Source organism: Penicillium brevicompactum (genome assembly GCF_028827555.1).
Source record: "Penicillium brevicompactum strain IBT 35665 chromosome Unknown utg000001l_segment0_segment0, whole genome shotgun sequence".
In the NCBI taxonomy this organism is placed as follows: domain Eukaryota; kingdom Fungi; phylum Ascomycota; class Eurotiomycetes; order Eurotiales; family Aspergillaceae; genus Penicillium; species Penicillium brevicompactum.
In genome coordinates this window covers 7,043,342-7,057,180 of record NW_026623203.1, presented here as the reverse complement: position 1 = coordinate 7,057,180, position 13,839 = coordinate 7,043,342, and the positions used below count along the sequence as shown (strand labels likewise).

Sequence of the window (13,839 nt, the reverse complement as noted above, 5' to 3'; positions counted from 1 at the left end):
TCCTATTTCACATGAGCTATCAAATGGCTCTATTGCTCACGATGCCCCCTTTTCTTCGCCTTTTCGCAAAGTCAAGGGATAAAAGCCCGGAGACTGCCAAACTGCTGGCAGTGGTGCTGCAATCACTTACCTCTGCTGCAACTTCCATGCTCCGCTTGGTTCAGGAGTACTGCAAAGAGAATGGATTTCAAAAAGCGAACCCACTTCTAATACACCATTTGCTAAGTGCATCAATCGTGCACTTGATGAACACAACTAGCAAATCGCTCACGCTTCGAAGGTATAGTACAAGATCAGTACGGCGATGTCTGTACTTGTTGAGCCAGTTTGGGCAACATTGGACAAACCGATGCCAGAAAAGCGCGAAAGTGATAAAAACATTGGCTTCCAGATGGAATGTGGAGTCTGTACTACCATCTGAAATGAGCTCTATGGAGGACGGTTTCAGTCTCATTGCGCCTGCCACCTTCGATCCGCCCGAGCAAGAAATATCTCTGGCAACGACACATGAACACGATACATTGCCCTCGGATCTGCTTGATTTGAATGATCCGCTGAAAAATCTACTCGACCTTGATGCCGAGTCTGCGACACAAGGACTTTTCCAGGATGGTGAACAGATAATTGGTGATTTCTCGGCTATGGAAGCCTCATTCCTCAATACTGATGACACAGACCTGTTTGAGATATTTGAAGAGTTCAGGAACAATACCCAACAGGAATCGCACTGGCTCCGTGGTTTGTGAGTTTTAATTAACAATTGGGATGCCAGCAAGTGAAGGGGAACTTGACCATTCTCCACGCGGGATAATCTGTTCTTCCTTACTACCAGGACTAGCAACAAAATCCAGCTATCGCCTCTTCATTCTGTGATTGTGGAATATTGAGCGATAGAGACCAAACCAACTATCTCTTTCTCTTTCTCGTCCGACTGGAGAAGAAAACAGACTAAGTTACTCCGTATTTAGTCTGCACTTCGTATCCCGTACTCCGTACTCCGTACAGCGTCATAGGAGCCATGATATCCACTTTTGATACACTAGTCCTGTTTAGGTTAGCACCATCATCGCCTGTTGCCTGGTTTAAGCCACCCCTTACACTGGGCATGTGATATCATCATACGAGATCTTAGCCATCAAATAAATCCACTTCTTCTCCTCAAGTCCCTAGTTACACAATCATATACTTCCACGCTATATACAATGAGCAAAACACCACCCACCGAGGCCGCGCCCGCCTACGAGGACCTGTTTCACGAGCGCGGTGCAAGCTCGCGCAACGGCGTAAGTATATCAGCACAACGCAGAGAAATTTTCAATACATTAACACATACCAATAGTATGCCATGGTTGACCAGACAGATGCGTTCGATTCTCACACAGACGTGGAACAAGGCCATCGCCACCACAGCGAACCTGTTGAGTTAGTGTCAGCAGTCGGTCAGGAGCACACTCATTGTGCAGAATGTGATCGCCAACGAGAACGGAGGGAACGACGGGAGAGTACACAGAAATCATGTGGCATGGTTGCAAAGACCTTCATCATGATAGCGCTCTTCATGATGATTTTGGGTGTTGTCAGTGTCCAGGCTTGGAAGGACGTTCGCATGAATAAGGGTCATAAATAGGTCAGAGAACTTTTGTGATCTTGATCTACGGTTTTTGTAGATTGTCGCCCGGATGCCAGTGATCACCATTCCAGGGTCCTAATTATGCAATTGAATTTGCGACAAAAGCTAGAGCGAGGCGGAAGCAAGGACAAGGCGGTATGTTCATGTTATTTAATTCAATCTTGTTCTTTTCAAGGCGATGGAAATAAAACTTCGTTGCATTCAGAATGAACTCTGCCTATAAAGTGAACTCAAGCAGATTCCCGGCATAGTCACGGGCAAAGAATCGAGAGGGATATTCCTTTCCTTGGGTTCCTAGTAATGTTGTGAGTTTCCAACATGAGAGACGAAAATGTCAACATTGAGCCACTTACCAGAGTCTATTTCACCAGGCTTGTCAGCAGCCATTGGAGCCGCAGACCCACCTCGCACATGGTGTTCGTAGATACTGGTCTTGATTTCCTCGAGTTCCTCACGAGAAGGCAGTTTGAAGCATGGGTGACGAGTGCCACTGGGATCGGTTGTACCAAATGAAATATGAATTTGTTGCCCGCTCGAACCAATATTGAACCTTTTGCAAATCAGAGATGTGTCATATGCAGATCCGGGGTGCATGGAACATACCACAGGATTGTGCCTATCTGCAGCTCCGGTACCGGCGAAGATGCGAGTCCAAGAGTTTTGCCATAGAACTCCTCGGCCTGCTCCAGCGTACCCCGAGGGATCGTGAGGTTGATGTGTGCAATTCCAGAAATCATGGTGTGGCGAGAAGAATGTAGAATATTGTGGAGATCGTGAAGCTCCCTGCAGCTTGTTATATATGGGTGAAGCCACGCGGGAATCAGTTTCCGCGTCGGTGATACGAGATGGTTATATTGCAAATGACTCAACAGCGACCATGCAATATGATAATGCTGATCACAACGCTGGAAATATGCAAAGTGAAGTGACTTGAAAAGTTTCCGGATGTACAAATAGAAGGCGGCATCTACCCCTCCGGGTCGACCACTCCGCATTAGCCGATCTTCTCGGCGCATCTCCGGCCTCGAGCTCGGGCATTTGGTCGACGTATCGCTGTCTGTCAAAAATTAAGCATTCGGGTTTTGATACTACATTTGGAGTTTTTGTGTGATGACGTATTTATCTCATCTCAAACGCATTATCGCCTGCATGAAACTACCTCAACAGCCATCCCAAATACTTTATCTCTTCTTCTTTTACCATTTTCCTCGCGTCATCCAGAGTCAAGAAGTCGTGATCATTGAAATCGAAACCCGGAACAACCGTCTGCTTCTCAATTAGCTCAATCAACAAACAATCCACAGTGCCGAGCACTAGGCGACTCGCTGGCGACATTACCTCGCTGATCAACAAATTCGATTCTCCCTCTTCCATACTAGAATCAGGTATCAAGAAACTGGCCTTATAGTTGCCACCTTCAACTATCCATTGCAGCCTCTCTCCGCCGGCGATGTCACGACCAACTCTGAAAGTTTCAATCTGAAAGTTGTTGAGCCCGTGGTCGTTGTCATTTTTCAGTATAACATAAATTCCCCTGCCTTGGTGGAGAGTATGAACAGTGCGACTCGCATTGCGATGGAAATGGCCTATCGAGCGCTTTGGGGTGAGAAGATAGAAGATACTCGTACTCAGGGGCCGCTGCTCTCCTGTGTTATGTGAGTACTGCGCCGGCTGATACTTTCCACCTTCCAGAGTGATTTGGCGTGCATCGCGGTCGGTTTCGACAAAGTATCCACCTTCAATGTGCGTTTCCATGTTCAACAAGTCGATGATTCTCTGAACGCCTGCTCCCTCGGCGTGAGATCGATCAGCGGGAGTGAGGCTCAATTGCCACGACTGAAGCTCTTGCAATGAAACTTCCATAATGTTCCGAGTCCAAACCCAAGAGAGTCGGAAGCTTGGAAGATACTATAGAAAGCCAAGTTGTTCAGCTATGGCTGATGATATTGTGCTAGTGCTAGCTTTTATCGGGGAGGTAGGGGTCATGCACTCTGTGGGCAGGATTTGGAGCAACTTGGAAACCTTGGAAGTCCGTTGAACGGACCCTAGGGTGGTTCAAAAATGTGACCTCATTATAACATCTCTGATGAAAGTCATCTGTCCAATCAAGTTTCTTTACGTCAGTAACTAGTATCTACCGACCAGCACTATAATATATCGTCTAAGTTTGCTCCTCTTCGGAGTCTTGTATACAAATATCATAATAGGACCTCGAGATAGTCGAAGGTGCGTTTCCAAGGTTTGATGGCCTATGGGTAGGATATTCTAAGGTCCGTCCACGCGAGCAGTGGGGCTGGTGCCGATGCCCAGCCCTGGAGGTTGTACAAAATGCAGTCTTCTGCGACACAGTTATTTGCGCTGTACCTGTGAACACTGCTTGCCTTTAATGATCAAATCCCAAAGCCACATATCAAGTTGTCTTTCAATGAACAAGATCTCAGGTGAGAGTTTGGATATAGAAGGGAATCTTTCTGATCCGTTGTAATAAGCTGACAGCGAAAGAGATATTGCACCGTACCACATGTAGAGATTTAAAATAGGCTGTTTCAAATCTAAGACAATATTTCCGATGAATGGAATTTTTATCCGAGAATCGACAGAATAAAATCGCCGATTGCTCAGAATTTAAGCTTAAAATCCCAAGTCACATGGCGGCTACGTCATCGTGCACATCGTGACAAAATACTTTGTCCCCCACCTTTTCAATTATTTCCGACCACTTTCTCCAAAATGGCCATCACCACATTGGCGGACCCTCTTACGGTCTTTCCCCCTGAGATTGTCCTGCAAATTCTGCAGTTCACTCCAGTTTCCGCGCTCGCGTCTCTTACCGCAGCCTCTAGAGCCTGGCACGAATTCATCGATGTCACCCACCAAGAAGTCATCTACACCGCCGAGTCCAAAACTGCCCAACCCCCAGGAGGGGCTCGCGACTTCTCCTTCCTCTCCGAATACCACAGCTTCGCGAAACTATTCGAAGGCACCGAATCATGGAAAGACCTATGCAAGCGTCAGACACTGCTCGCCCGCAATTGGGCCGAGCCACGCCCCATGAGCCAAGAGTCAGTGCTGCAAGTTGGGAATGATCCTGTGTGGAGATTCCGTGCCGATTTCAAGCGCCGCTTCTTCATCTCCAGCTCCCACGCTGGTGGGCTGAATGTGACCGATATGGATACCGGGGAGATCTTGTGGCAGCTCCCTTCAATGCTGGACACTGATATAGACGGTGTTCGACCATACGCGCACTTGGAGTACCAAGACGGTATGATTGTGTTTGATAGTGTTGGGGATTCTATCGAAGTTTGGCAGGCGGACCAGCCAGGTGCTAAGCGTGGGGAGTTCCAACGCATCGGCATCTTACGACACGATTGCCAGACTAGAGGGTTCCAGCTATCGTACTGGACCCTTTGTGTCGTTTCCAACGAGGGACAAGGCTTTGTGTACGATATGACAAAGCGACCGCCTCAATTGAAGACTCACCTGAAGATCGAATCTGAAGGTATCGGGCATTTAGACCAGAGCGAGGATATCGTGATATATTCTATGGGCAAAAAGGGTTACTTCGCCTACAATAAAGAATCTGGTGCCTGTCTCGGCACTCTCCACCCATCACAGGTGACAGAGAAATACCACGTTCGCCCACCCCCATTAAACACATCATCCGCAGGCGCTGCTCTAGCAGGAGCCGCGCGCCTTGGCCCAACTCATCGTTTCTTCCCACCAGGAGCTCCCCGGAAGGACTGTCTAGTCCCTATTGAAATCTCCAAGGGTCCGCTTTCTCCGCCAGAAGACCCAGAGCATGTCCGACATGGGGAAGACGACTGGGGTGCAGGAATGTTGCACGGCGATCTGTTTGTGGGCTTCTCGCGCGCAGGACGGGTCTTCATTTGCTCTGACTTCCGCAAAGCTCTCCGGGATCGAGCTGGTCTTGAAGCAAATAGCGCGATCTTAGAGTGCGAGTCAGACGGGTCAAGCTTTGACCTTGGCGGCTGGTTATCGATTCGTAATCACCGCATCATGTTCGAAATCCAAGATCGCATTTACGTCGTCGCTCTTGACGATAACGATCGTATTCCAGATGTCGGAAAGCCTGCTCCGGCCTCATACTCCCTCCTTACAAGTTCCGCCCCACAACTCGCTGTCCCGATCAGTTATATGGCACTGGCGGATGATGCTATAATGACCACTTACACAGTAATTGCCCCCATTCATCTATTCCGGAAGCGATTGCTAACATCTTTTTCTTGGTAGACTCTTGGCTGGCGTGATTCAAACGTGCCTGGCGGACAACCTCAACCGCAGGGCGCAAACCCTCCCCGCGTCTTCCCCACAAAAGCTATCCGCATCGTCAGCCTGGCCCCTGGACTATCCGAAAAGTCTGCCTCAGCTGCTTCCAATATGCCTTCAGCCGACGATGTCGATGGGCAGAATGCCTCTGGTCAGACTCTGCCCGGGGAAGACGCTTGGCGCACACAAGCCGGACTTTTACAGTTGCTGAGCATGCTTGGGGACCAAGCGGGTTTTGATGAGACCGATCTTGAAGAAGACGAGTGGGAGAATGTGGAAACAGGTGATGAAGATGATTTTTCAGATGAAGAAGCAAATGACAATCAAGAGGCATAGTCGATTCGCTGAGTCGATGCTCGAAACACAAGCACTCAATTCCCCGGTGGTAATCCAAATCTCACGTCGAGGCCCTTTGTCATGTTCTAACAGACTCTCGCCCATTACGTTAATGGTTACTCTATCTCCAACACTAATGACAGTCTCATTCAGGGTACATCACAGGTAGTATCCTCCACTGTGAGACTCAGGTCCGGGCAGAAGAGATGACATCATGCAACCTCATCAAAGGTATCCATACAACCGAAAATACCAATTCAAATCGAAGGCATCAACACAGGGGAAAATTCTTCATGTCAATTGTTCGACAGTAAGATGCAAACAATAGCAAACTGCAAAAGGAAGGGGAGCCCAGCCTCACCAACAGATCCGGGAGCGGCGATCATTTCCCCATTCGGCAAAGAATACGATTGCGAAGTAGAAGACTCCACTCAGTAAGAGTATTCTTAGACTATTTCGAACTCTTCTGCCTCCAATATGCACTCCAAGCGAATACGAAATCTTATAGTTTAAATTCAAGGGTTTCCGTATTTAAAGAGAAATTTCCCCCAACGAAGCCCATATCGATACTTCAACCACTGTGAACGCGAATGACAGCAACATTTCTATTCACCTCTATCCACACCCCATTCCTAATTATCTACAAGCCGCGGCGATGAATCTGTCTATTGAACGGAGTCCGACTCTCAAGTTCCGCCTTCACATCATCATAGGGTCCTTGGTATCTGTCGTATTCATCCTCATCATCGCACGAATTGCCAACAATGGCACTCCGAAAACACGGACTAATATCTGGGGCATTGCTGTAGTAAGTAAACTCCCTTCAACATTCAACATACAGACCACTAATCATACCCAAGTGCCTCAAATCAGCAGTCTTCATGGCCTACCAGATCATGACAACTCATATGAATCGGCTCAAACGATGGGCAAGCACGAAAGCATACATGATCTTGAACATCATCGATACAGTCTTTTGGTTTGCTTTGTTTATTATCACTATTATGGGAACCATGGGATCGACTACTGAGAGCAGTCGTGCACTGGGGGGGTATCACGGCTACGCTTATTTTCTTCCTCTGGTGAGTGGTGGTTTCTTTGATCCGACAATTGAGCTGTTCCAACTGACCCTTTTAAAGCGGCTTTGCTGGGCTCTTATCATTTGTGTCAATTCGAGACAGGCGCTGGTTCAAGGCCCATGGGGCTCTTCCCGGGCCTGGAATGGTCAAACATTCTGTTATATCGTCTTGAGCAGAATTGCTTCTAGATGGTTTCTGGGTCCGGAGAACGAAAGCAATCACTTGATCCATGTCGTCTACGGGCACAGTAATGGTTTCTCTCTACCTATTTCTTTGTGCAACCGAAGGACTTGAACCTTGGAATCTAGAGCAGACCCTGGTTCGGGCGAAGTACTATATGATTCATGACAATTGAGATGACTAAAGACATGCTGATCCGGTGATACCTGACAGTTCTTAGCTTTGCCATAATCTTGAACTCTAAATACGTTCGCCCCTTTCAAGGCTCAAGATAACGTTGTACATGGATGCATACTAAACCCCCGGGGCCTCTCTGGACAGATCCAACCATGCAAACATATCAGTAACTTGCCATTCAGATCCACTGTGAGCTCTCTCTGTAATACTCAGGCTCAGGCTTAGGATCTGTCAACTCAGTAGCAGACCGAGATTCAGGCAACGTAGCGCCCTTAACCGAGTCAAGCAGCCAGCCAGGGTGAACCAAGTTAAAGACAGCAGAAGCAGCAACCATCATCGCACCATCCAACACAATAAAGTAGAGCTCATGGGTAATCAAATACCCTCTCCAGCCCTGAAGCAACTCGATCGTCCTGTAGATACTCCGCACATAGATACACAGAACGGAGAAAACCATTGCAGCCATCAGTAAAATGAATGAGACTGATGCTGTTCGTAGGACACCCATCTTCCTTACGCGCCGTAGGAAGTCTGCAGCACAGATGACAAATACTGTGATGGAGGCAAGTTGGAAGAGAACGCCTCCTACCATGGTGTTTGACCCTGGTGTTGTGTCGCCGCCCTCTTTGGCAAATGCTGCGGAAGCTAGACCACCGCCCAATGCTTGGACTACTAGTGAGACAACATCACAGGTGCAGAAGATCCAAAGGTATGCTTTTGGGGACAGGATTGAGGACTCGCGGCCGAAGATTTGAATGAAACGGCCGAGAAGGATGTAAATGCCAGCCGTGAAGAACGTGGGGGCTAATTTGGAATTGAGATTAGTGATGGCTCTCTTGGTGAGTGTATTCGAGACTCGCCAATGATTAAAGTGGAAATTTGCATCAAAAATGCATTCTGGTTATAAACACATCTAGAAGACCATGTCCTGGCTGCCCAGCCAAGTAACTCCACTAGTACTGATATCAGCATTTAAAACAGCACTGAACTATGCCAGACATTCATACCTAGACATCCAACTGGGAAAACACACATCCACCACGTCCGCTTCCAAGAGAATTGTACAATGTGGACGAACAATGAAGCAGCGAACAAGGCACAGAACACAATGCCGACTGTTTCTGACGGCACATATCCATAAGCCGTCTGCCAACCAGGATGATAAGGATGACAACCGCGATGCAACTCGGCCTGCTGAGTCTTATTGAGAACCTGGTGAATGTTGGACATGGTTGGGTGGGAAAAATTAGATATTAGTGGGAGAAAAAAGCGAAGCCAGGCCAGCCTGGAGAGAAAATAAAGCGTCCAGACAGCTAAAAGAGAGAAAATACGATCTGATTATATAGTCCAAGGCACAGTAGGAACCGGGACAATTACTCGAGAGGGACGATCGACACTAACGCCCAATGACAGCCCGAGACTCATTTTCAGGATGAACTCCCCGGGCTCCACTGAGCCCTAAAACTAGCCGTTGCGAGGCGCATATGAAACTGCCTAGGGGGACTGAAGTTTGAAATGGGATTTAGTCTCAATTTTCAACTCACCAATCTTTTTGACGGGTCCTGCTTTTCGTCCTTGCTTTTTGCTTTGACTCGTTTTCAACGTCATTTCTTCGGCTTTCGGAGTTGATCACAAGTGTAGATCCCTGGGGTTAAATATTTGGATTACAGGAATGCTACTGATTTCGTGGGGTCGTAGATGAAAAATATTATAATTATTGAAGGGTTCATTGGCAAAACTTTAACGCTCAGAGAAAACAAATCCGAAACAAAAAGGGCTGCAGTAGTAGATGCATCGACTCGTTCGGCACGATGTATCACGTTGACCTAAGCGATGGCAAGGTTGGCTTCATTTATTCCACACGAAAGGTGACCAACAGAAAGCCTGTTAAACTGATCACAAGTCTAAACAAACAAACAACAAGACACCGAAGTCCATTCAGGGTATTCATAAAACATAAACATAGATGTGATCATAAGTTTCAATCCAGATCAGTCGCTGGGCCGTGCTTTACAATGACGCATTGTTCCGGCCCAAGAATCAAGCAAGCTGGCGCTCAATATTGCGGGGGCCAGTCAGCAGAGACGGCGGGATGGGAGGCACGGGGCCGCGGTATGAACCGGGAGGAGGTGGTGGAGGTGGAGGACGACCATACTCCGGGCGGGCGTGGGGATGTGGGTAGGGATGGGGGTGAGGTGGGAGTGGCGGGCCCGGGGAGCCTCCGAGCGCCAGACGGCCAAAATCGCCGGGCAGTCGCTGGGGCTGGTAGCGGTAAGGGCCAGCCGGCGAGGAAGGGTCGACGTAACCGAGAGGAGTGGTAGGGTCGCCGGGGAGAGCGACGAGAGAGGCATTGAGAGTGCGGGCGATGTCATCGAAGGTCACCTCCATCGGGGAGATGTAGGTGGTATTGCTCTTTGCGGACCAGGCAAGAACGTGTCCGCAGACGCGACCGGTCGGACGGTCGAAGACCCATGCGCCAGAGTCACCGGGGGCTGTCGTGGGAGAGAGAGATTAGCTTTAGCTTCAAAAGTCTTACTCGATACGAGCGTGGTTTAAACGTGCTGAATGTTTACCAGCTTAAACAAATGATGAGACAAAACAAAGGGTATCTAATTAAGAATCATACAGACATGAAACAACAACACGGATCCGCTGAAGTGCGCCGCTTACCTCCAAAGTTTCCATGGACGCAAAAGCTGGTTGAAAAAGAATGCCGTCCATGCAGTTTGACTAAGGTCATTGCCTTGGATATCTCCCCGGTTTGTAGTCCACTCGTCCTGCCACAGCAATGGACCTGCAGGCCACCTAGCTCCTCCATCTGGGCTATTCGGTTGAGAAAGATGGGCTGGGGTGGGACTGGACGGCCAGGACGAGCGATGCTGGACCTGGTCGTGTCAAGGATGATGTTGCGGGGGTCCATACGGGCGTCATCAACTTTTATAAGGGCCCAGTCAATCTCGTGCTTGAGACCCTTTCGGGTCCAGCGCCGAACGCCAGAGGAGGCGTGGACATAACCGAGAGAGTGTGAGGCCAAGTGCTCATCATCACGGTCTTCGAGGGATGGAAAAAAATCGTCATGCACGTCATCAATGGCTGGCTGGGTGACAAGGAGACGGGGCTCTTCGCCTGGCTCAATACCTGCGGTATCGCCAATAGATGCAGCATCGTCGTCATCGTCGTCGGGGCCAAGAGAGTCATCGTCCGATGATTCTTCATCTGAAAGCCAATACTCATCATAGCCAGACTCTAGGCCTTGAGATGCTGACCCATCGTCTCCATCTTCCAGATCGGACAGTTCAAACTCAAGGCCAGCCTCTGAGGGTTCTTCCTCGGATTGAGTGTACATAAATTCAGGATTGGAAAATTGCGAGTTGTCGCCGTGCCAATTTCCCGCCGATCTAGAAGGGGCATCTTGGCTAGGGTCTGCAAGGGAACTGCCCTGATCTTCATCTTCGCTGGGAGCTTCCAGCATGTGGTGCACAGTCAGGCCGTATGGCAAGCCGTCGACGAATATCGCACCACCGTATGATACAGGAGGCAGGTGCTCTTCATTTTGAAAGGCTCCTATAGAAGCCCCGCAGAGGGGTCGCTGCTGGTGACAAGGGTTGAGCTCTCGCTGGCGAAAGGGTGTCTCATTCGAGATGTTAGGCCGAGCCTTAGCTGGTCTGCGACGTCGATTGCGTGGTACCTTAGACCGCTCGATGTCACCACGCAGCACGATCAAGTCCCAATCATCCCGACCAAGAGCAAAGTGCTTCTTGAGCGCCATTCTGACCTTTTTCACGCTTCCGCAAGTAATGCAGATGGTCGTTTTGGCACTTTCGGTCGACTCCCCAGTCATAATGAGATTGACTCCGCATGACTCAGATGACTCCTTTAAGATTTTCTGCAGGAGACGACTCAATCGAGGCATCATATGAAAGTTCCACTCTTGGAGATGCTCATCTGGAATTTCCAAATGCGGAAGTCTCTTAACGGTGCGTTTCTTTTGTGGGGGTTCGTATGCTTTGGGTTCGTTGACAACACCCCACTCATTGGTAGGAACGCTAGGGAGTTTCTTGTCAAGGTTGGCAATCATCTCACGCTTTGATGATTTATAGGCATTGACCTTATCCTGGATAGTCACTGGCTCAGGTGTCGGAACGAGTGCAAGTGGGAGGCAATCATCCAATTCTTCTGCCGAAGGCGCCGAGAAGATATCAATGCGGCAGCAAGACCAAAGAATCTTGCAGATCGTGTACATGAAGTTCATAGAGAAGGAGAATGTGCCGTCGGGGTCAGATAGGTCAAGGACCGGGTAGTGGTAGATTTGTGGCACACGAAGACCGAGATCAGTCATAGGCTGTGTGGAGAGATGGAAGTTGGGAGCATCAAGACATAGCTGAACAGCTTGAAGGTAAGCACCACCGCACTTGGGGCCAAGTTTCTTGACGTAAAGGTCTTCCACGCGGTGTTTGAACCACGTGCGATCATACTTCATCTTCCAAAGCCGTCCAACTGGGGCCCACAGTCCGATTTCGAGTAGGATAAGGCCAAGGGAGTAGAGATCATATGCCCACGCGCCATCATCTTCGACTGATCTCTTATCCTCTGGGTGACGATACATCGCGGAGGATAGTGGCTCAGGTGTGGGTCCATCTCCCGAGAACCTTGCCGGGGAAGTGAGATAAGGACGACGGAGATCAGGAGCAAGGCCACTCTCGTCATCACTCGCATCACTTCGACCAGGGAAGAATATGACATTACTGCTGTTAATGTTTCCATGAACAGCATTTTGACTCCTCAAATGGAGTGCAGACATCAGCAAGTCGTATGCCAGCCGAAAACGAGTGTCCAGGTTTGGTACTCTGTTTTCCCGATGCTCATCGGCTGAAGGAAGAAGAGCCACTAAGGGTTTAGGCTTCAACTCTTTAAGCAGGTCGCTGGGATTTTGTAAGAAAGGGAAATAGTCAACAGGCATCTGATAAAGGAACGCATATCGCGCATTGGACTGGTCAATAGAGTAGCCCAAGAATCGCATAAGACCCAAGTGAGAGATCCTAGCATTTTGCAACAATTGCTCGAGAGATTGCTGTAGTTTTTCCATGCGGGAGCTCTTGTTGTCCATCTTAGCTTCTGCTAAAATGGGCATGAACTCGACCAGCACGGAGACATGCGACTCTTTTGTCGAGGCAAGAAGCGGCGATGCAGAAGAGTTCAAGCGCCCAATGGCGCGCGAGTTCGAGGACGCCGCAACGGGCTCATATGGTGGTGGGCAATTATCATGGGCCGCTCCATATAATTGTAAGCTTGAGCGATCGATGAGCAGACGGTTTTGTGGGAGGAAGGGGTTGGTAGAATCGCGATGCGGAGTTGAAGGCGAGTAGGCGAATGGGTCAAACATCTGTTTTGGACTTTGGACTTTCTCCTTGGATTCGGAGAAAGATCCGTGGGAGGAGTCGTAAGGTGAGTTAAGGTTGGGTCGTTGGCGCCGCGCGCTATTTCTGCTAGATGACATGCTCGAGGCCATCGTTCGGCGGGAGCGAGACAGGTCGTAAAGGGTATCAATGCAGCCGGTGAGTTCATTCAGTATGGACTTTGAGCGGGTGATATCTTCTTCCGTCCATTGCGTCTTCAGGGGTGTGTTTCCGAGGGATTCTTTCGATGGGAGATCAACCTTGCGTTCTTTCGAAGGAAGCATCGGCGCATCCAAATGTTGTACTCGTTCGGCGTCATTGAGAAGCTCTTGAATAGAGGACATTACACTCTCGACGACGTCACTGAATCCAGCGGCAGTCAAAGACTCGTCTATATCATTGGGCTGCGCAGCGCTCGCGTCGCTCCAATCGAGACCCCATGACAGTAAGCGATCTCTCTGCTTCTGAAAACTGCCATGAAGGGCGACAAGTTCTGGGTCGTCGAGGGCCTTTGATGCCGTTGTAACACTTTCGCAAGATGTTTTGGTATCTGTATAGAGCTTCGTGAGGCGCCGCTGGAGGAAGCCGCCCCCTCCTCCATGTCGGAGGACTGACATCTTGGCGATTGCGGAGAGAATTGATAAGGAACACGGAGGTAGGATCGAGCGTTAGAGACAAGTCGTTGGTGTGAGAAGGCTCAGCAATCCATCTTTGGAGTCGCTGAAGGACAAAGAGTCCATCGAAGAGAAAAATA

At 49.1% G+C, this 13,839-nt stretch overlaps 7 protein-coding genes across 7 annotated transcripts; 3 read left to right on the top strand and 4 right to left on the bottom strand.

Moving 5' to 3' along the window:
* Window positions 1–422: 422 nt before the first annotated feature.
* On the top strand, window positions 423–746 carry N7506_002265 (uncharacterized protein; the record flags this gene model as incomplete). Its single annotated transcript, XM_056951561.1, has 1 exon — window positions 423–746. The coding sequence occupies one exon, from the start codon at window positions 423–425 to the stop codon at window positions 744–746; it is 324 nt and encodes a 107-aa protein (XP_056817476.1).
* Window positions 747–1,202: 456 nt separating this feature from the next.
* On the top strand, window positions 1,203–1,627 carry N7506_002264 (uncharacterized protein; the record flags this gene model as incomplete). The annotated part of the gene is made up of 2 exons (XM_056951560.1): window positions 1,203–1,283; window positions 1,340–1,627. The coding sequence occupies 2 exons, from the start codon at window positions 1,203–1,205 to the stop codon at window positions 1,625–1,627; spliced, it is 369 nt and encodes a 122-aa protein (XP_056817475.1).
* A 220-nt stretch (window positions 1,628–1,847) lies between these two features.
* Window positions 1,848–2,367, bottom strand: N7506_002263 (putative glyoxalase family protein; the record flags this gene model as incomplete). Its single annotated transcript, XM_056951559.1, has 3 exons — window positions 1,848–1,924; window positions 1,984–2,180; window positions 2,234–2,367. The coding sequence occupies 3 exons, from the start codon at window positions 2,365–2,367 to the stop codon at window positions 1,848–1,850; spliced, it is 408 nt and encodes a 135-aa protein (XP_056817474.1).
* A 418-nt stretch (window positions 2,368–2,785) lies between these two features.
* Window positions 2,786–3,493, bottom strand: N7506_002262 (cupin domain-containing protein; the record flags this gene model as incomplete). The annotated part of the gene is made up of 1 exon (XM_056951558.1): window positions 2,786–3,493. One exon carries the CDS (start codon window positions 3,491–3,493, stop codon window positions 2,786–2,788), a length of 708 nt encoding a protein of 235 aa, XP_056817473.1.
* Window positions 3,494–4,360: 867 nt separating this feature from the next.
* Window positions 4,361–6,253, top strand: N7506_002261 (F-box protein; the record flags this gene model as incomplete). Its single annotated transcript, XM_056951557.1, has 2 exons — window positions 4,361–5,824; window positions 5,882–6,253. The coding sequence occupies 2 exons, from the start codon at window positions 4,361–4,363 to the stop codon at window positions 6,251–6,253; spliced, it is 1,836 nt and encodes a 611-aa protein (XP_056817472.1).
* A 1,614-nt stretch (window positions 6,254–7,867) lies between these two features.
* Window positions 7,868–8,919, bottom strand: N7506_002260 (RTA1 domain-containing protein; the record flags this gene model as incomplete). Its single annotated transcript, XM_056951556.1, has 3 exons — window positions 7,868–8,493; window positions 8,550–8,642; window positions 8,697–8,919. 3 exons carry the CDS (start codon window positions 8,917–8,919, stop codon window positions 7,868–7,870), a joined length of 942 nt encoding a protein of 313 aa, XP_056817471.1.
* An 810-nt stretch (window positions 8,920–9,729) lies between these two features.
* Window positions 9,730–13,702, bottom strand: N7506_002259 (uncharacterized protein; the record flags this gene model as incomplete). Its single annotated transcript, XM_056951555.1, has 2 exons — window positions 9,730–10,181; window positions 10,360–13,702. 2 exons carry the CDS (start codon window positions 13,700–13,702, stop codon window positions 9,730–9,732), a joined length of 3,795 nt encoding a protein of 1,264 aa, XP_056817470.1.
* Between the last annotated feature and the right edge of the window lie 137 nt (window positions 13,703–13,839).